At 41.1% G+C, this 20,705-nt stretch overlaps 1 protein-coding gene across 1 annotated transcript in view; it reads right to left on the bottom strand.

Annotated features, from left to right (window-relative positions):
- LOC113643082 (contactin-4) overlaps window positions 1-20,705 on the bottom strand; it is a 162,804-nt gene that overhangs the window by 19,678 nt on the left and 122,421 nt on the right. Inside the window, exons 16-19 of the mRNA XM_047813108.1 lie at window positions 15,083-15,232; window positions 14,087-14,157; window positions 12,012-12,246; window positions 11,476-11,591 (exon numbers count right to left, since the gene is read on the bottom strand). Of these exons, the coding sequence (XP_047669064.1) occupies window positions 11,476-11,591; window positions 12,012-12,246; window positions 14,087-14,157; window positions 15,083-15,232 (572 nt within the window). The remainder of the gene's footprint in view (window positions 1-11,475; window positions 11,592-12,011; window positions 12,247-14,086; window positions 14,158-15,082; window positions 15,233-20,705) is intronic.

Below are 20,705 nucleotides of genomic sequence, written 5' to 3'. Positions count from 1 at the left end.
TTCCTCTTGTGTTAGGGTCGGCACTGACGCGTTTTTAGGATTTTAAAGCATAAAAGTACCACATAAATTTGATTATTGTATCAAAGCTTTTTGACTTTGTCAGGAAACTCTATTTAAACAAAATAAAATAAATAAACAAATACATTTTACTAAATTATAAAATGCTCTGTTGAAAATTATGGAATTTGTGTCGTTAGGGTCGGTTTTGACCCAGTTATAATATAAGATTGTAATACAATAATTAGTGCCAAATCTGAAATCATAAACAAACTGTCAGCCCACTACCACTGTCAGCCAACAGCCCATTGACAGCCAGCTTCTCTTCCAAACCTGTGAGCTTTAGTTAAGCGCTTCTCTCTTTGCCTTTTTTTTCCACCTTCCCTGAACAAACAAAACAAACAAACAAATATGGACATGTCCAGGTATGCATAAGACCAATTCAGTTTAGAGTTAGTGACTTGCAGACTACACATCTCCATTTTGTAGCATGTGAAAATGAAAAGAAGATTTACAACAAGCCAAGCTCTGGGTCATATCTTTGCTGAAAATGAGGCAGAGGACACAGAACAGAATAGTGATATGGATGAGCAGGTTTCTGAGGAAGAAGATAGTGTAGAGTATCAACCGGGAGACACAGACACATCTGATGAGTCTGATGTTGTGGTTGCCGGTGCTGAAGCTGCTCCCGCTCCTGCTGAAACATTCAAATCCAAAAGCAGGGCAGCTGCTGCAAATGTCATGAAAATGATCCCTGGAATCACAAGGTTTGCTGTAAGTTACGTCCAGTCATGTTTTGATCTGTTTATGCTATTGCCACTAAAGAAAGTAATAATTTCTATGACAAACCTTGAAGGGAAAAAGGTCCACAGTGACATATGGAATGATGTTGATGAGAAATGCCTAAATGCTTATATTGGCGTTCTTCTTGCTGAAGTGTACAGATCCAGCAATGAGGCTACTGATAGTCTCTGGGAAGCATCGACAGGCAGAAATATTGTCCGGGCAACAATGTCACTTCAGAACTTTCAAATGATATCAAGAATAATCAGATATAACAACAGAGATAGTAGAGCAAAATCTGACAAGGATGTCTGGGAGAGATGGGTGCAGCTCCTTCCACTGATGTTCAACCCAGGGCCAGAGGTGACAGTAGATAAAGGCTTTGTCTCTTTCTGTGGAGAATGCCCCTTCGGGCAATACATGCCCAGAAAGCCAGGCAAATACGGCATAAAAATCTGGGCAGCCTGTGATGCAAAAACCAGCTATGCATGGAATCTATATACTACAGTATATAAGAAAACTATTTATACATAAATATACATTGTCCTTAAAGTGTCCAGGTGCAGTATGGTGTATAAACAGTGTATAAAGTGGCCCTGTGCTGTGCAAGTCCAGAGGGTTCTTAGAATGTCCAGGTGAAGTATGGTGTGTAAATAGGTAGGAAGCAAACCCTTCCCAAGCTGATCCGCAAATCCCAAGACTCTTGAGGGTGGATAAGAGAGTCTTGTGGTTGACCGTATCAAACGCTGCTGAAAGGTCAAGGAGGATAAGGATGGATGACAGTTTGGCTGATCTAGCAGCATGTAGCTTCTCAGAGACATCCAAAAGGGCTGTCTCTGTAGAGTGAGCTGCTTTAAAGCCAGACTGGTTGGGGTCTTGGAGGTTGTTCTGTGAGAGATAGACAGACAGTTGATTATATACAATGCGTTCAAGAATTTTTGAAAGAAATGAGAGAAGTGATACCGGTCTGTAGTTACTGATGTTTGATGCATCCAGAGCAGGTTTCTTTAGGATGGGAATAACCCTTGCTCTCTTGAAAGTGTTTGGTACTTGACCAGATGCTATGGATCTATTGACAATAGTGGAAATGAAGGGAAAAAGGTCTTGCGAGATAGTCTGGAGCATAGTGGTAGGGAGCGGATCCAATGGGCAGGTGGTAGGATTGCAGGACTGGATGAGTTGTAAAATCTCTTCTGCTGCCACAGTTGAGAAATGTGACAACGAAGGTGTAGGGGAATGCATACTCTGAGATGTAAGTGCAGTCGGGGCTGAAGTGAAGGTCCGGCAGATCTCCTCAACCTTCTCCTGGTAGAAAGAAGCAAAGTCTTCTGCAGTCAGGGAGGATGAAGAAGGTGGAGCCGGGGGGTTGAGCAGAGAAGAGATGATGTTGTGGAATTTCCGAGGGTCATGTGAGGAAGCTTCAAGCTTTTCCTTGTAGAAGGAAGTCTTGGCAGAAGTCACATCTGAGGAGAACTTGACAAGAAGTTTTCGGTAAAAATCAAGATCTGCATCAAGTTGTGATTTCTTCCACTTTCTCTCTGATGATCTTAGCTCTCTTCGATCTGAAAGCCAAGGAGCAGAACAAGAAGTTTTCTTTGGTTTAGTGAACATAGGGCAGAGGAAGTCCATAGTTGAGGAAAGAGATGAAAGGAAAGTATCTGTGGCTGAGTCCAAGGGTAGTGAGGAAAAAGACTCAGGATCAGGAAGAGAAGAAAGAGTGCCAGAAGCTACAGATGAAGGGGAGACAGAGTGAAGGTTGCGGCGAGTAAGAGTGAGGGGCTGAGAGGTAGTTTTAGGTAGGATAGGTAGAGTGATAGTGAAGGATACCAGGTGATGATCAGAGACGTGTAGAGGGGTAGCAGTCACGTCTGTAGCTGGAGAAGGACGGGTGAAAACCAGGTCCAGGACATTGCCTCCTTTGTGTGTGGGGATGTAGCTGTTGAGTGTGAGGGTGAATGAGTCGAGAAGACATAGGAGGGAAGAAGAATGTAGCTTATCAGAGGGGAGGTTGAAGTCACCAAGCAATGTCAGGGGGGAGCTATCGGAAGGGAAAGCACTAAGCAGTGAGTCCATTTCTTCCAGGAGGGCGGTAGACAACAATGATAACAAGGTTGATTGGAGAGGTAACTGAAATGGCATGGAATTCAAAAGAAGAGATGGTTAAATGAGAGAAGAGGAGAGGTGTAAAGCACCATTTCTTTGACAACAATAAACCTGTACCACCACCCCTGCCTGTTTCTCGTGGTGAGTGAGAGAAAGCATAGGCAGAGGATAAAGCAGCTGGTGTAGCAGTGTTCTGTGGGGATATCCAGGTCTCTGTTAGCGCAAGGAAATCAAAGGAGTAATGGGAAGTTAAAGTTTATTCTTTCTACTATTTCTTGTGATTGTGGATGGTAGACACATCCTAACCTTTGCGTTACTCTTAGCTTTATTCTTGTTTACAGTTTTCTGAATGAATCCTCTTCTTCTTTCGGCTTTTCCCTTCAGGGGTCGCCACAGCGAATCATCTCTCTCCACATATCCCTATCTTCTGCATCCTCAACACTTGCACCGACTAGCTTCATATCCGCATTAATTACAGCCATATACCTCCTCTTTGGCCTTCCTCTTTGCCTCTTGCCTGGCAGCTCCATGTCCAACATTCTCCTACCAATATACTCACTCTCCCTCCTCTGAACATGTCCAAACCATCTTATTCTGGCCTCCCTAAATTTGTCCCCCAAATGTCCAAGATGAGCTGTCCCTCTGATGTACGGGATGTGGTAGCCTAGTGGTTAAGGTGTTGGGCTACCAATCGGAAGGTTGTGAGTTTGATTCCTACGTCCACCAAGCTGCCACTGCTGGGCCCCTGAGCAAGGCCCTTAACCTCAATTGCTCATTTGTATAAAAATGAGATAAAATGTAGGTCGCTTTGGATAAGGGCATCTGCTAAATACCATAAATGTAAATGTATTCGTTCCTAATCCTGTCCAATCTTGTCACTCCCAAAGAGAACCTCGACGTCTTCAGCTCGGCTACTTCTAGCTCTGACTCCTGTCTCTTCTTCAGTGACACTGTCTCTAAACCATACAGCATGGCCGGTCACACCACTGTCCTGTACACCTTCCCCTTGATTCTTGCTGATATTTTCCTTTCACACAGAACTCCTGACATCTATCTCCACCCATTCCAACCCGCCTGCACTTGCTTCTTTACTTATTTCCCACTCTCTCCGTTACTCTGGACTGTTGACCCCAAGTACTTAAACTCCTGTACCTTCTTCACCTATTCACCCTGTAACCTTACTGTTCCACTTCCCTCCCTTTCATTCACACACATGTACTCAGTCTTACTGCGACTGACTTTCATTCTTCTTCTCTCCAGCGCAAACCTCCACCTCTCCAGGTTTTCCTCCACCTGCTCACTGCTCTCACTACAGATCACAATGTCATCTGCAAACATCATCATCCAAGGAGACTCCTGTCTGACCTTCTCTGACAACTGGTCCATCACTATAGCAAACAGGAAGGGGCTCAGAGCCGATCCCTGATGCAGTCCCACCTCCACTTTGAACTCCTCTGTCTGACCTACACCACACCTTCCACTACTCTTTCCCACAGCTTCATTGTATGGCTCATCAACTTTATCACCCTATAGTTGCTGCAACTCTGCACGTCACCCTTATTCTTAAAAATCGGCACTTACAAAAAACACACTTCTTCTCCATTCCTCAGGCATCCTCTCACTCTCTAAAACCCTGTTGAACAAACTAGTTAAAAAAAATCCACTGCTGCCTCTCAGACACTTCCAGACCTCTACCGGGATGTCGTCAGGACCAACTGCCTTTCCACTTTTCATCCTCTTCAAAGCCTTCCTGACTTCATCCTTTCTAATCTTATTTACTTTCTGTTCCACAAAGTTCACCCCTTCTACTATTTTTCCCTCTCATTTTCCTCATTCATCAGCACCTCAAAGTATTCCTTCCATCTCCTCTGTACACTCTCCTCACTTGTGAGCACCCTTCCATCTTTAATAATTCTATCCTTAATAATTCTAACTTGCTGCACTTCCTTTCCATCTCGATCCCTCTGCCTAACTAACCTGTACAAGTCCTTCTCTCCTTCTCTAGTGTCTATCCTAGTGTACAACTTGAGCCTGACTCAACTACTGTATAAATTACTCACAACATTCCTCCTTTTTCAGCTTCCTCCACTTGGTTTTCTTCTCTATCTTTGACCTCTTCATCTTACAGACCATCAGAGTCATCCTAAACAACACCATCCTATGCTGTCTGGCTACACTCTCTCCCACTACCACTTTACAGTCACTAATCTTTTTCAGATTGCTTCTTCTATATAGGATGTAGTCTACCTGTGGCCTCCTACCTCCACTCTTGTAAGTCACTCTATGTTCCTCCCTCTTCTGAAAATAAGTGTTAACCATTGCCATGTCTATCCTCTTAGCAAAGTCCACTACCATCTGTCCTTCAAGGTTCCTTTCCTTAACTCCAAACTTGCACATCACCTCCTCATCACCTGTGTTCCCCTCATCAACATATCCATTAAACTCCTATCCTATCACCACTCTCTCACCTGTGGGAATACTCTCCATCACCTCATCTAATTCACTCTAGAATCCCTTTGTCCTCTAACTCACAACCTACCTGTGGGGCATAACCACTAACAACATTCAACATCACCCTGTTTACAAACAAAGGCTGAAAAAGGAAGCTCCGGTTCAGAGGGAGGTCGCACTGGACTGACCGATCGGTGGCTGCTCTGCAGGACGCTCTGGATAACACAGACTGGGACATGTTCAGGCGCGACTCTGATAACGTCAACATGTTTACGGAAGTGGTTGTGGGATTTATAGGGAAACTAGCGGATGATACGGTGCAGAAAACCACCATCAGAACGTTTCCCAACCAGAAGACATGGGTGGATAAAACCATCTGCGACCCTCTGAGATCCTGCTTCGCTGCCTACAACACGGGGTTCGCCACCGGGGACATGGATGAGTACAAGGCTGCATCTTACAGTGTGTGCAGAGTGGTGAAGGAAGCAAAGCGGGGCTACGGGAGGAAACTAGAGTCACAGTTCCAACATGTTGGCTCTAGGAGCCTGTGACAGGGACTAAGGAACATTACGGACTATAGAACACCTGCTTCTAGAATGGTGAATGCGAACGCTTCTCTGGCTGATGAGCTAAGCACTTTTTACGCTTGCTTTGAGGCTGCAGCTAACCACGCTAACGACGAGGAGGGCATTCAGAAGAGTGAATACCAGGAAGGCAGCAGGACCAGACTTCATCACAGGTCGGGTTCTGAAAGCCTGCGCTGACCAGCTAGCACCAGCTTTCACTGAGATATTCAACCTCTCACTGGAACAGTCTGTTGTCCCCTCATTCTTCAAGCAGTCCACCATTGTTCCTGTCCCTAAATTGTTCCTGTCCCTAATAATTGTTCCTGTCACTTCAACTCTGGACTTGCACAGCACAGTGCCACTTTATACACTCCAGGACCAGGACGCTCATATCAGGTAACATGGAGGGGAGTGACATCTGCTCCACGCAGACTCTCCACTGGCATCCCACAGGGCTCAGTACTTGGTCCTCTTCTTTTCTCCCTGTATACTCACTCTCTTGGTGAAGTTATTTTGGGAAGCAAAGCGGGGCTACGGGAGGAAACTAGAGTCACAGTTCCAACATGTTGGCTCTAGGAGCCTGTGACAGGGACTAAGGAACATTACGGACTATAGAACACCTGCTTCTAGAATGGTGAATGCGAACGCTTCTCTGGCTGACGAGCTAAGCACTTTTTACGCTTGCTTTGAGGCTGCAGCTAACCACGCAACGACGAGGAGGGCATTCAGAAGAGTGAATACCAGGAAGGCAGCAGGACCAGACTTCATCACAGGTCGGGTTCTGAAAGCCTGCGCTGACCAGCTAGCATCAGCTTTCACTGAGATATTCAACCTCTCACTGGAACAGTCTGTTGTCCCCTCATTCTTCAAGCAGTCCACCATTGTTCCTGTCCCTAAAAAACCCCAGCCCGCCTGCCTCAATGACTACCGCCCTGTAGCTCTGACCTCAGTAGTGATGAAGTGCTTCGAGAGACTTGGCATTGATGAAGTCTCTGACAAGTCTCTCGAAGCAGTAGAGCATGCCATTGCTCATCTTCTCCACACCACGATGAGCCACCTGGACTGCAGAAAAGGGAATTATGCGAAAATGCTGTTTGTGGACTACAGTTCAGCTTTTAACACTATAATTCCCTCCAGGAGTCCCCCAGGGATGTGTTCTGAGCCCCTCGCTGTATTCACTGTACACTTATGACTGTGTGGCCACTTCCAACTCCACCACCATCATCAAGTTTGCTGACGACAATGTTGTGGTGGGCTTGATCAACAATGACGAGACAGCGTACCTACAGGAGACTAAAAACCTGGAGAGATGGTGCCAGGAGAACAATATTCTCCTGAACATCAGCAAGACTGAAGAGTTGATAGTGGACTTCAGCACAAAGCAGGAGTGGTCATACTAACTGCTAAACATCAACGGGAACCCAGTTGAGAGAGTGGACAGTTTCCAATACCTAGGTGTTCACATCACACAAGACCTGTCTTGGTCCTGTCGTATTAACACCCTGGTGAAGAAGGCCTTGCAGCGACTGTACCATCTGAGACACTTGAGGGACTTCAGACTACAATCTCAGGTGCTAAAGACCTTCTACACCTGCACCATTGAGAGCATCCTGACGGGTAGCATCACTTCCTCATTCGGGAAAAGCACCATGCAAGACAGGTGAGACCTCCAGAGGGTGGTGCGGTCAGCTGAACGCACCATCCACACTGAGCTCCCTGACCTGCAGGACATGTACAGCACGTGGTGCCGGACCAGATCCAGGAAGATTGTAAAAGATCTCAGCATTCCCAACAATGGACTCTTTTCTTTGTTGCGTTCAGGGAAACGCTTCCACTCCCTGAAAGCAAACACAGAGAAGATAAGGAGAAGCTTTTTCCCGCAGGCCATTCGGATCTTAAACCAGGAGACACCCAGGATCTAGCACTGGACCTCTCTCTCCATCCCCACTGTTCTATGCAAACACCCCCCCCACCCCTTTTTTTTGCACGAACACTTTAATTCTGGACTCTCACTGTCACTTCAACTCTGGACTTGCACAGCACAGTGCCACTTTATACACTCCAGGACCAGGACACTCATATCAGGTAACATGGAGGGGAGTGACATCTGCTCCACGCAGACTCTCCACTGGCGTCCCACAGGGCTCAGTACTTGGTCCTCTTCTTTTCTCCCTGTATACTCACTCTCTTGGTGAAGTTATTTCATCACATGGGTTCTCTTACCACTGCTATGCTAATGATACACAACTTATCTTCTCTTTCCCACCCTCAGATGCCACAGCTTCTGACCAGATCTCAGCATGTCTCCCAGAAATTTCATCATGGATGACTGCTCATCAGTTAAAGCTCAATCCTAGCAAAACTGAACTGCTGTTCATCCCAGGTGATTCATCCCCAGGTCATGATCTTGCTATATCCTTGCACAACGATCTGATCTCCCCTTCAGCCACAGCTCACAACCTTGGGATAACCATGGACAATCAACTGTCCTTTTCCTCTCATGTTGCTAATGTGACTCGCTCATGTCGGTTTCTTCTCTACAACATTAGAAGGATTCGCCCATTTTTGTCCACACAGACTGCTCAGGTAGTTTTTCAGTCTCTTGTCATTTCTAGACTGGATTACTGCAACGCATTGCTGGCAGGTCTACCTATGAATGCAATCCGTCCTCTGCAAATGATCCAAAATGCAGCTGCCCAGCTTGTTTTCAACCTGCCAAAGTTCTCACATACCACCCTGCTGCTGCGATCCCTCCACTGGCTTCCAGTAGCTGCACGCATCCGATTCAAAACACTGAAGCTGGCCTACAAAGCCAAAAATGGACCAGCTCCCTCTTACCTCAAAGCCCTCATCACTCCTTGCACTGCACCCCGCAACCTCCGATCTACCAGCACTGCTCGACTGGTTCCACCATCTCTCAGGGTAAGAGGCAAGTATACTACAAGACTCCTCTCTGTTCTGGCACCAAGGTGGTGGAATGAACTTCCCCTAGAGGTCCGGACAGCTGAGTCACTGGCTATTTTCAAGCTATTTTACTTATTCAGGAAACACTTCAACTAGCACTTCTTTCCTTATCTTTTGCATTTAAAAAAAAAACAAAAAAAAAACCAACAACAACAACCTTTTGACACTTTTTCATTGTAACTTTGAACAAATGTTTTAAACTCTTGGTATCTTAAGTATGTAACCTAGTGAACCCGCATTAATGTACTCAATGTTAAAGAAATCAACACCATAGTTAGTACCAGCTTCTTTCACATTCACAGGTTAGCTAAAGCCAAAACTTTCTCAGGCAGGAAAAGTTTTGAAACAGTGATCCACACTTTTATCTCAATTTGATTTGACTACTATAAATCTTTGTACTCTGGGTTACCTCTCTCTTTCATCTCTCATCCCCAAATGGTCCAAAATGCAGCAGCCCATCTATTCACAGGTAGCTGCAAACGAGACCATATTACACCAATCTTATATTCTTTGCACTGGCTGCCTGTCCGATACTGTATCGAATACAAGATTCTGCTATTCATCTACAAAGCACTCAGTAATCTAGCTCCCAAATATTTTTCTGATTTGATCATGTACAATCCTTCAAGATCACTTAAATCCCAAAATTGTCATCTTTTACTGGAACCATGATCCCGTCTGCAACACGGGGAGACCGAGCTTTCGTAGTAGCGGACCCTAAGCTGTGGAATAGCTTGAATTTAAATCCATGTTAAAAACACACCTCTTTTCCTGTGCTTTTAATTGTTGGTAATTTGTATGTGTTCTTTTATATTTATGTTCTTTCTTTTTTCCTTTTTTTTTAATTCTATGTACGGCACTTTGGCCAGCTCAGGCTGATTTTAAATGTGCTTTATAAATAAATTTGAATTGAATTGAATATAAGGAAGTAGTAGTAGCAGATTATTTTTGGGTTTGTGGAAAAGAACACCTTCTAGCCTCTTTACCATTGGGATGGAAAGGAATATGCACTAGGGTAAGACTAATTCAGGAAGTTAATATGATACAGTTGAATGAAAATAAAACGTGAGATAAAAGAGCCTACCAACCTGATCCTAAAGTTTTTTTGGACTCCAATCCAGGGGATTTTAGATAATTGATCTTGGAATACCCCTGGATTGGAGTCCAAAAAAACTCCAGTCATGGCTGTGGTTAACACTAGATGCAACAAGTACAATGACATGGCAAAATAGACAGGCTCTTGAATGGTTATTGGCAGATAAAAGAGCCGTATGTGTACTGTTTGTTGACCAGTGCTGTAATTATATACCTTATAATCCAGCTCCTGGTGGTGCATTTAATAAAGCTATGCTTAAGTTGAAAAACAACACTGGAAACCACTGGGAAATTGGGGAGTACGGTTCGCTGAATTTTTTGGGAATTTCAACAATAATGGGAGGACTGTTGTTTTGATGTGTGATTCCTATATTAAAGGCCCGCTATGATGCGCAAAGTATCTGGGTCGAAAACAGTTATACTACAAGAACATTCAATTTGATGCTGATTTCTGTTTTATGTTGTATTATGCATGTTTCAATATGTGTTTGATGTGAGTTACATAGCAAGGACAATAATAGGGAAGTGCTTAAGAGATGAGAGACACCGCTGTGTGGTGAATAGTATAATATATTTTAAAATCTATGGACTTTTGGACTACATTCGTCTGTCTGCTTATTTAATGACTTTCAGTTCATTTCTCCACCAGCTGATATTCATGGTGTGATTCCTTAGTTGTATATTATTCTCTTGTCAGTAATGCTACATGCATTGCTTGTGAATACTTATGATATTCGGTTTGGATCTATGTTTAGTTTTAGATTTATGTTGGATGCATGTTTTTTGTTTCTTAGCCTCCTTCGTTGATTTGAACTCTAAGCCCTTTTCAGTTTGTTCTATTTCTGGACTTGCTTCCTGTGCTGGGCTCTCTGCTATTTATTAAATCACCTACGACATTATCTGACAAGGACCATGGTGCTACATAAAACAACACAGAGCTACATAGGACAAAAGAGAGCTATGGACCGAAAGTAAGTTGTCCTAGTCACAAAAAGTGCATTGTGTGCAACCTGGTGCAAACAGTGCAAGAAAAAGACAGAAGTGCAGACCGATAATACAAAAGACTACAAGACAAAATAGCACTGACCAGTGTGTATTCTGAATGTTGTACAAAACATTGTGCTAAGGTATAGAGTTGTAAATGGTAGCTTAGATAACAAAAAATAGTTTAACGAAAACTATATATATATATATATATATATATATATATATATATACGGTTTATTTGAAGTCAAGAAAAGAAAACAAATGCATTGATGGCACATTTTATCCTGTGCACATGTTTCCTGACCATCTCTGTTTCCTTATTAATTCCAAAGATGGCAATACTATTTAAGAGCACATATTGAAATGAGAGAACAGGACAATTAACCAGACCTCAAGTGTTTGTGGAGTAGACATACACTTTTTTTACATACCTTTTGTGATTTGAATTTAAAGAAAAATGAAAAGTTTACTTTTTACTGTCAATTCTATGTAACAGGACAAAACGTATTAACCAACCCTTTTTCCTTACCTCATATCCTGAGATTGTAGATTTACTATGATTTGGCATGATTGGATCCCAGAAAACCTGCAATTCTGAAGAGGAAAGACTATATGCCCAGATTTTATTTGGGGCTATAGATGGCTCTGGAAAGATAAAGAACAGAAAACCAATATTAAATATGAGCCTCAATAGCAGACACTACAATAAACTGTTTAAAAAATGTTAAATGTCTAATAAAGAGCTACTCTACAGGTTGCAACATAAGACATAAATCTGTGCATTTGCACACAGCATGGGAGAATTTTAATTGGTCCATCTGCTTACATGCATACTACAGGACATGGGAAAAACATATAAAACTCCATAAAGACAGTAGCCAGAGCTCTGACTTGAGCCTGTACCCTGGAGCCATTTGGCAGCAATACTTGTTAAATAAATTAACATTATCTACTAATCTGCAACTTACTGGTCAACAGTTTATCTAAATGCTACAATATATGCTTGATATGAATAAAAATATAAGTTCTTTGTGTCAAAATAATTTATATAAAAATTTACTCAACCTTCCTCTGCTGAGTAGACAACAATTACAGGGCTAAAGGGTCCATCTCCAATGCTGTTGTACACTCCAACCTTCACCTCAAACTGTGAGAGTGGAGGAATACTGTCATTTTTAAACACGTATCGTGATGCATCCACTGAGGGAACCAGACTCTGCATCCAGACAAGAGAACCACGTAAACGAAAGTCTACCACATATCCAAAATCTTCTCCATTCTGTAGTTCCTCTGGAACAGGCTAAAATTGAAAGCGAATATAAAAAAAATGTTAATACTCCCAGCCGGTTGAAAGAATCCAGAGAAAAGATGTTTGATTCATATAATTAGCTGAGATCATCTTATATAATTTGAGGATGACAAGAAAAAGTCCCCTGTTGTTCTTTTCTTGTATTGTCATGTCTTCCCAGATAAGCTGAAAAGCTGTGATTACTGTTCTGTCAATCTGGCATCTAAGCTCTCAAAACATGTGAAATGCACCGTTTTAAATATCTTACTTTCCTTCAGTAAGCCGAGTATGTGGCATGACAGCCAGTGAGCTTATGAAGAAAATCTCTTGACAAACTTTGTCATTTTACATTTCTGTTACACACAGCTTTTTTCTAATATGACTTTCTTTATTATGATTTATGTGGCAGCAGCACAGAAAAGATAAAGGTGAGGTTGACAGCTCTATGTTTTAATTATGGCTCATCTAATTTAAATGGCATTTCTGTTGAGGTTTAATATAGAATCCAGTTCATGTCAGAAAATTTAATTGAGGGGAAAAAACTAAAATTAAAACTATCAATGACCAGCAGTGGCCAAGAAAGGCATAAGCCTTTGATAATGGGACCCTTGATATAAAATTGGCCTGAAAATATCGTCATTCATAACATGTTAACAGGCAACTGGGTCACTTACAAAAGAGCATATGTCTAATGTAATGATGAAAATAGATATACAATAAATATATTAGTAGTAGTAAAATAAAATGTCATATATATTTGTCATATCATGGTTCCTGAATTGATTCTTAATTGATTTGTTGATTAGCCACTTTTAGCCTGTCACTGGATACAAGTTTCTTTAATATTTGTGTTGGTACAAAACATTAAATAAATTAAATATTTAAGTCAATCCTTTATTTTATAATGTAAAATAAAGCACCTGCTCATTATTACTGGTCTATTGGTCTTGTGGTAAGGTACAAGATACAACTGTTTATTGTTTAATACACATGAATAATATTGAAAGCATTTCTATTTTATTAATGTTTATGATTTAAGATATTTAAATGATGTTTGAAATCTTTGCCAATGTTTTTCAGTATAATCTCTATCTATTGTATCTGTTGTGTATTACCAAATGAAGTTTGACACATTTCTCTATAATTGAAAACAACAACAACAACAACAACAACAACAACAACAAATGTCAATACATACAAAAATCTTTAGATGAGACAGACATGAGTATATACTTCATGTATCTTAAGAATAATGTTTTTATTTAATTTCCTAATGCAACAAAGGAACAAGTAATTCCAGTTATAGGAATCCTAACTGCTACAACTGAAAAGCTGGGAGACTGAAATGTCAACAACCAGTGATGCTACAGCCTTCTGTGCCTGAAAGCCTATGGACTAAAGCTAGCCATGCTTGTTGGTTGGTAGGTGTAGCATCCTTTATCTCACCTGTCAATCACAGTGACACCACACAATTGTGGATGTCTGCAAGCTCATGTATTTGGAAGAAGGCTTTCTTTGAGTGTGCTCATGTGTGTCAAATTAAGCATGAGTTAGCTTTCACCCTCTCCAGTTAGTATCTGTTAATGATAGGGGAATACTGGCTGGAAATTCTACTATATTTCATTGGCCAAGTGCAAGTGTAAAATAATTTTACTGATAACATTTTTCAGCAAATTATTTTCTTTGTTATTGTTTCTGTGTTGTAGTTCCTATGTTTAGGTATAATCATGGTGGAGAGTTGAAACAAAGAGTACTTCTATGAAATGAATTCATCTACATTGGTAATGGGTTAGACTCTTTTCTAAATATCAGTAACTACATCCTTATAATGTATTTGTTCACTAATCCTCACCTCCCACACAATCACTAATTCGCCGCGGCTCCCACCACCTCCGCTCACACTTGCTGGAGCAACCTCAGGAACTTGGAAAAACAATGAAAAAATATCAACAAAAGTAGATTCTTAATTCCTCTGATGTTACGTGGTAAACCATCAAATAAAATCTTCTGAACATGAGTACCAAGATATCATAAAAACACCTAACTAAATTGGATGAAAGCATGACTTGCAAAACAAAAAATGCTTTTGGGTTTTTTGTCATCTCTTTTAAGTTCTAAAGTTGACATGGTGTTTTCTATATTGTAACTCTGATCAAGGCAGTCTAAAAAATGCAAAATATAGACTCTTGCATATTGTTTTGCTTGATGGTGTGTAGAGATTTCACACATTTATGGGTAAATTAATAAGAACAACAATCCTAGAAATGCTTGATAATGCACCAAATCAAAATTGTTATAATGTACAGCATGACATATTTAAACCTCAGATATAAGGAAAAAAACCAGTAAAAATTAACTGATGTATGAGGAAGCAAAAATATCCAAAATTATTCAGCTACCACATAAAATACAAACACCCTCAGTCCTGTTTCCCAGTCCATTTAGCAAAATCTCCTCTGGTGTTGATCAGATAGTTGCACGCATGATTTGTGTCTTAATTGTGAGAAGATTATTTGGTGATTTGGGGCCAAATGCAATGACTGACAGGAAACAATGATCATAGATTTCCCATGGCAAATCTGCCATTGAGATGAGTCTCTCCAAGTGAATTAAATTAAATTTAATTATGGAGTTAAACAGCATTCTCGCTGTGGGCCTTGAACATTAGTAACGGAAGGAAATGAGAGTAAAAGAGTGGCGAGAGGAGATGGAGACAAGACAAAATGAGGAGGATAAAGAGTTTCAGGTATTGTAGGAGAAAAAAAAGAAACAGGAAAAGTTAAAAAACTTTTGGGTTTAGGAAAAGGAACATAGTAGAATAGGAGGGATTTAGGGTTTAGATTTGTACCTGCAGCTTTAGTCAGAACAGCCTCAGATGGGGTACTGGGCTCACCCACACCGACACTGTTTATGGCTGCCACCCTAAACTCATGCTGAACCCATGGCCTCAGGCCTACTGCAATGGCATGTGTCATCTGTCCAGGCACAGAATCAGGAACTAGGATTAAAGAAATTTTACATACTATAAATCAATATCAGTGTTGTTATATTAAGTAAACAAACAAACAAAGAAACAAATAAATAAATAATTCTTATTGTAAAATTCAAATAGTAAATATACACTAGAATATGATGGAAAACACTAACCAAACCCTTTATAAGGACCACTATGTTAAAACTGACCTCAATTAGCTCTCAAAATAGCCTCAAATGATCATTACATGGATTCCACAACATATTACTTTTGCGATTCTGGTCCTTGTTGATATGATTAAATCATGCTTATTCCTGCATATTTCTCAGAAGCCCATTTATGCAGTAAATCTCCCATTCTACCACATCCCAAATGTGTTCTACTGAAATCATTGTCATGTTCCTGAAACCAGATAATGATGTCCTTTACTTTTATTCATTATCATGCAGCTAGTCATTAGAAGATGATTTCATGGCCATGAAGGGACAAACATGTTCAGCCACAATACTCAGATAGTCTGTGGCATTTAAACAAAGATTGGTTAAATTGGTCCCAAAGTGTTTCAAGAAAACATTCCCCACACAGTTACAGTATCTCCATGAGCCTGAACTGTGCAGGTTGGTTATATGGATTCATGATGTTCCTAGACTTAAATTGTTCTACAGGTTTCTGTTCTTGGCTGACAGAAGTGGAACCTGGAATCTTCTGCTGTTCTAGGCCATCCAGCCAAAATATTAGACATCATGCTCACCCTGAGATGTTTTTCTACTCACAACAATTGTACCAAATGGTTATGAGTGATTATAAACATTCGCTCAGCTTAAACAAATCTAACCATTCTCTGTTAACCTCTTTTATGAACAAGGCATTAGAGATTGTTTATCATAAAAATCCCAGGACATCAGCAGTTATAGAAATGCTCAAACCAGCTCGACTGACACCAACAATCATGCGTTGGTCAACATGACAGTGAATTCCAGTTTTCCCAAATTCTTTCTGCATTGTAAAGCTGCCATATGTTTGACGGTTTATAACATTTCATGTTTATGTGCTGTTTTCAGCCTTCGGGTTTTGTAATTATGACCCCTATTGGTGACCTGCGTATATTGAAGCAGAGCACATGTTGTTCAGCCATTTTGTTGGTAGCTGTTTCAGAGTGCACACCTATGATACAAATCTCCATTCACACTTCATTTATCCTTGGAGCATTTCCAAAAAGCATTGTCTGTAAGTGTTTTCTAAATGAATGTTTTATTTATTTATTTTTTTGATGTTTTGTTAGATCATGATGTTGTATTTAGAGATGTTATATGAAAGGACATGTGTATATATGAGACTTAAGTACTCCTCTGCTTGTTACATTCAAGTAATCTGGGCATTTATTGTTAACAAACTTTCAGCACATTTATTTTAAAGCTTGTGTGAATATTTGCATATGCATATCTGATATGTGAACTGTGTGCAGTGTTGTTTACACTGCTGCTGTGTATGATGTGCTATTTATTGCTAAATTGTTTGTTCATCTATCCTTTCACTGTTGTTTTTTTTTTCAGTTTTTCACCACTTCCATTAAATTGTACTTGGATTAGTTCTGTTTTCAAATCCTTTTTGGAGGAGTGTTAAGCTTGCTGCATAGCTATGTCTGTGTACACATAGTGAGGGCAGTAAAGTAAAAAGACATTAAACTTCCAGATCCTAAGTGAAGTGGAGATACATCATCATCTCTCAAAAATGTCAAATACTAACCCTATAAGCGTCGATCCAGAAGGCCTAGAGGTCAGGTCAGAATGTGCTGCATCATCTTTGTCATCCTCTTCATGTAAGTCTTCAAGCAACATAGCTGCAGCACAAGCTCGTGCTAAAGCAGAAGGAGCAAGTAAAAGAGCCGCCTTCGCTAAACGAGAGATTGAGATGCAAGTTGAGAAAGCACGCATCGAAGCTACTTTAAATGCCTTAAAAGAAGAGTGTGAGGCTGAGGCTGCCTCAGCGGAAGCTTAAGGGTTCGAGGCACTTGTGAAATCAGAAATGAATGAATCTGAGAGGAAAGGAATGCTTCATCAATCCACCAATCTAATGAACAAACAAGAGAATATGTTCGAAAACATTTTTCTTCCTCTGTAGATAATTGTCATCCCCAACCTGCAGATGTGGACCGTTCCAACTTTCGCTCAGTGCATCATATGAATTCTTTCAGTCAAACTCCAGTCACAGCTCAGACTTCCATCACAGCAAAAGTTAATTCTACAGATGTTTCTGAATTGGCTGTATATTTATCTCGTAGAGATCTCATTACTGCAGGGCTTAAAGTGTTTGATGATCAACCTGCCAGTTATCTGTCATGGAAATCCAGCTTCAACAATGCAATAGAAGGGTTGAATCTTAAACCTAGTGAAGAGTTGGATCTCATTATCAAGTGGCTTGGCGGGGAGTCACTGCAACATGCCAAACATATCCGAGCAGTGTATGTCAGTAATCCAGCTGAGGGCATTGATATGGTCTGGCAGAGACTGGACCGAAGCTATGGTTCTCCTGAAGCTATCGAGGCTTTTCTATTCTCCAGACTTCATGATTTCCCCAAATGTTCAATTAAAGACAGCAAGAAGCTGCAAGAGCTCAGTGACTTATTTCTCGAAATTCTAGCAGCAAAAAAGGAAGGTTATCTACCTGGGCTTCCTCGATACAGCAAGAGGAATAAACCCAATCTTAGAGAAACTGCCTCATAGTATTCAAGAACAGTGGATGAGTAAAGGCTCTCACTACAAAAGAGATCACTCTGTTCCATATCCTCCCTTTTCCTTTTTTGTTGAATTTGTGGGTCAGCAAGCAGAAATAAGAAATGACCCTAGTTTTTTCCTCTCAAGTTCCAGTACTGTTCCATTCAGAGTTGAGAACCAACATCCAGTTAAATCATGGAAACCTAAGGCCTCCTTTTCAGTCAACAGAACGCAGGTGGAGAACCCTCTCCCTTTTGAGTATTTAAAGGAGGATCCAGATAAGCAATGTCCTATACACAAAAAACCCCATTCACTAAGAAAGTGCAGGGCTTTCAGAGGAAATCCCCCTGTAGAGCAAAAGCGTATTTTGTCTCAGCACTTTACAGTATATGCTTTAGATGTTGTGCTTCAACAGCACATCAAGCAAAGGACTGTAAAGTTGTAGTGCTTTGTGAGGAATGTAATAGTGATCAACACATCTCCGCTTTACATGCAGGACCAGCACCCTGGATCATAGCTAACTCTTCTACACCAGTGGATGAGCATGGTGGAGAGCAATGTGCACATGCATCAGCTGCATGTCTATCCAAAGGGACAACCTGAAAAGAAAGTGCGAATGTATGTGCTACTAGATGACCAGAGTAATGTGTCACTAGCTAAATCAATCTTCTTTGATATTTTCAAAATCCAAGGCGATGCTTGTCCATATACACTTAAGACGTGCTCTGGAACAACGTATGCTGCTGGAAGGAGAGCAAGTGGTTACATTGTAGAGTCAGCAGATGGAGAAGTCTGCCTACCATTGCCAACTCTCACTGAATTTGATTTGATTCCAAACAGGGATGAAATCCCAACTCCAGAAGCTGCACACAATCATATCCATCTTAGACCTGTAGCTGACAAGAATCCACCTCTTGACCATGATGCCAAAATTCTCATGTTGCTTGGCAGAGACATCATTTGTGTGCACAACGTACAAGATCAGTGTAATGGTCAGCACAACGAACCTTTTGCTCAATGCTTGGATTTAGGATGGGTCATTATTGGTAACGTCTGCCTTAATGGTGCCCATAAACCTGCTGTTTGTTCTTATAAAACCAACCTCCTTTGGAATGGACGTCCGAGTGAGAACAACATCTATATGAAAGTACAGTTGTCAAGTGAGCAAAATGAGTCTTCTGTAAGGCCAACACACAGATGTGGGCAAATCGATTTTCACTCAGATGGAGAAAGATTATAAGCTTGCTGCTTCAGTTGAAGATGAGGTCTTTTTAAAGATCATGAACAAGGAATTCTGTAAAGATGATGCAAACAATTGGGTAAGTCCTCTACCATTTCGTACACCAAGACAACGCTTACCCAACAACAGAAAACATGCTTTGAATCGACTCATGTCTCTCAGTCGCACTCTGAAAAAGAACACAGAGATGAAGGACAACTTTATAGACTTATAAACAACCATGCTGAAGTAGCACCTCCCATTGATAGGGATAAGGAATGTTGGTACTTGCCAGGTTTTGGAGTCTACCACCCTAAAAAACCTGGACAAATTAGAATCGTGTTTGATTCAAGTGCACGGTTTAACGGCGTATCCTTGAATGATGTTCTCCTTGGAGGTCCAGATCTTAATAATAGCTTGCGTGGGGTCCTCATGCACTTAAGAACTGAGCCAGTTGCAGTGATGACAGACATCAAGCAGATGTTTCATAGTTTCCTTGTGAGAGAGGACCATCGTGACTACCTCCGTTTTTTGTGGTTTCGTAACCACCAACTTGACGGTGAGGTCATGGAGTATCGCATGAGAGTTCATGTATTTGGTAATTGCCCTTCACCCGCTGTGGCCATTTATGGTCTGAAGAGGACAGCTATGGAAGGCGAAAGTGAGTTTGGAACAGAAGTGAGGAAATTCGTAGAAAGACACTTTTATGTAGACGATGGCCTCAAATCATTTCCCAAAGAGATGTTGGCCCAATGCAATCTTAAGTTGCATAAAATCGTGTGCAATAAATTAGAGGTCATGAAATCTTTTCCTGCTGTTGATCTTGCCAAGGACTTACAGGACCTTAATGTTGGTTGTTCGACCCGTTTGGCTTTGCTGCTCCTGTGAGTGTTCAAGGTCGAAAAATCCTAAGAGATCTGACCAGCGATGTCTGTGATTGGGATGCACCACTCCCTGAACACAAGTTCCAGGAATGGCATAAATGGTGTATTTCATTACAAGATCTGAAAGAAGTGAAGATTCCGAGAATGTACGCATCAATTCCTCATTCACAAGCTCAGGAAAGAGAAGTATTCTGTGACGCATCAACCAAGGCTATCGCTGCTGTTGCCTATTTAAAGGTTACCAATGTTCAAGGACAGGTTGAGCTTGGGTTCATATATGGTAAAACATAACTGGCTCCGAAACCTGACCTTACCATTCCCAGACTTGAACTCTTCGCTGCTGTTCTTGCAGTAGAAATGGCAGAAGTAATCTCTGAGGAGCTGGACCTGGAACTAAAGAACATGAAATTCTTCATTGACAGCAAGGTGGTTCTTGGATATATATTCAATGAATCAAGATGTTTCTTTGTGTATGTTAATAACAGAGTGCAAAGAATTAGACGTTCATCTCAGAAACATCAATGGCACCATGTTCAAACTGATCTTAACCCAGCTGATTGTGGAACGAGAACAGTTTCAGCAAACCGACTTACCATCTCTGCATGGCTGACTGGCCCAAAATTCCTTTCACATATAGAGATCTGCCAACCAGAAGCTTTTGAACTCATCCATCCTGAATC

The sequence above is a fragment of the Tachysurus fulvidraco genome, chromosome 5 (genome assembly GCF_022655615.1).
Source record: "Tachysurus fulvidraco isolate hzauxx_2018 chromosome 5, HZAU_PFXX_2.0, whole genome shotgun sequence".
Lineage (NCBI taxonomy): Eukaryota > Metazoa > Chordata > Actinopteri > Siluriformes > Bagridae > Tachysurus > Tachysurus fulvidraco.
Note: the sequence above shows the minus strand (reverse complement) of the source record. Positions and strands in the feature narration are given on the sequence as shown.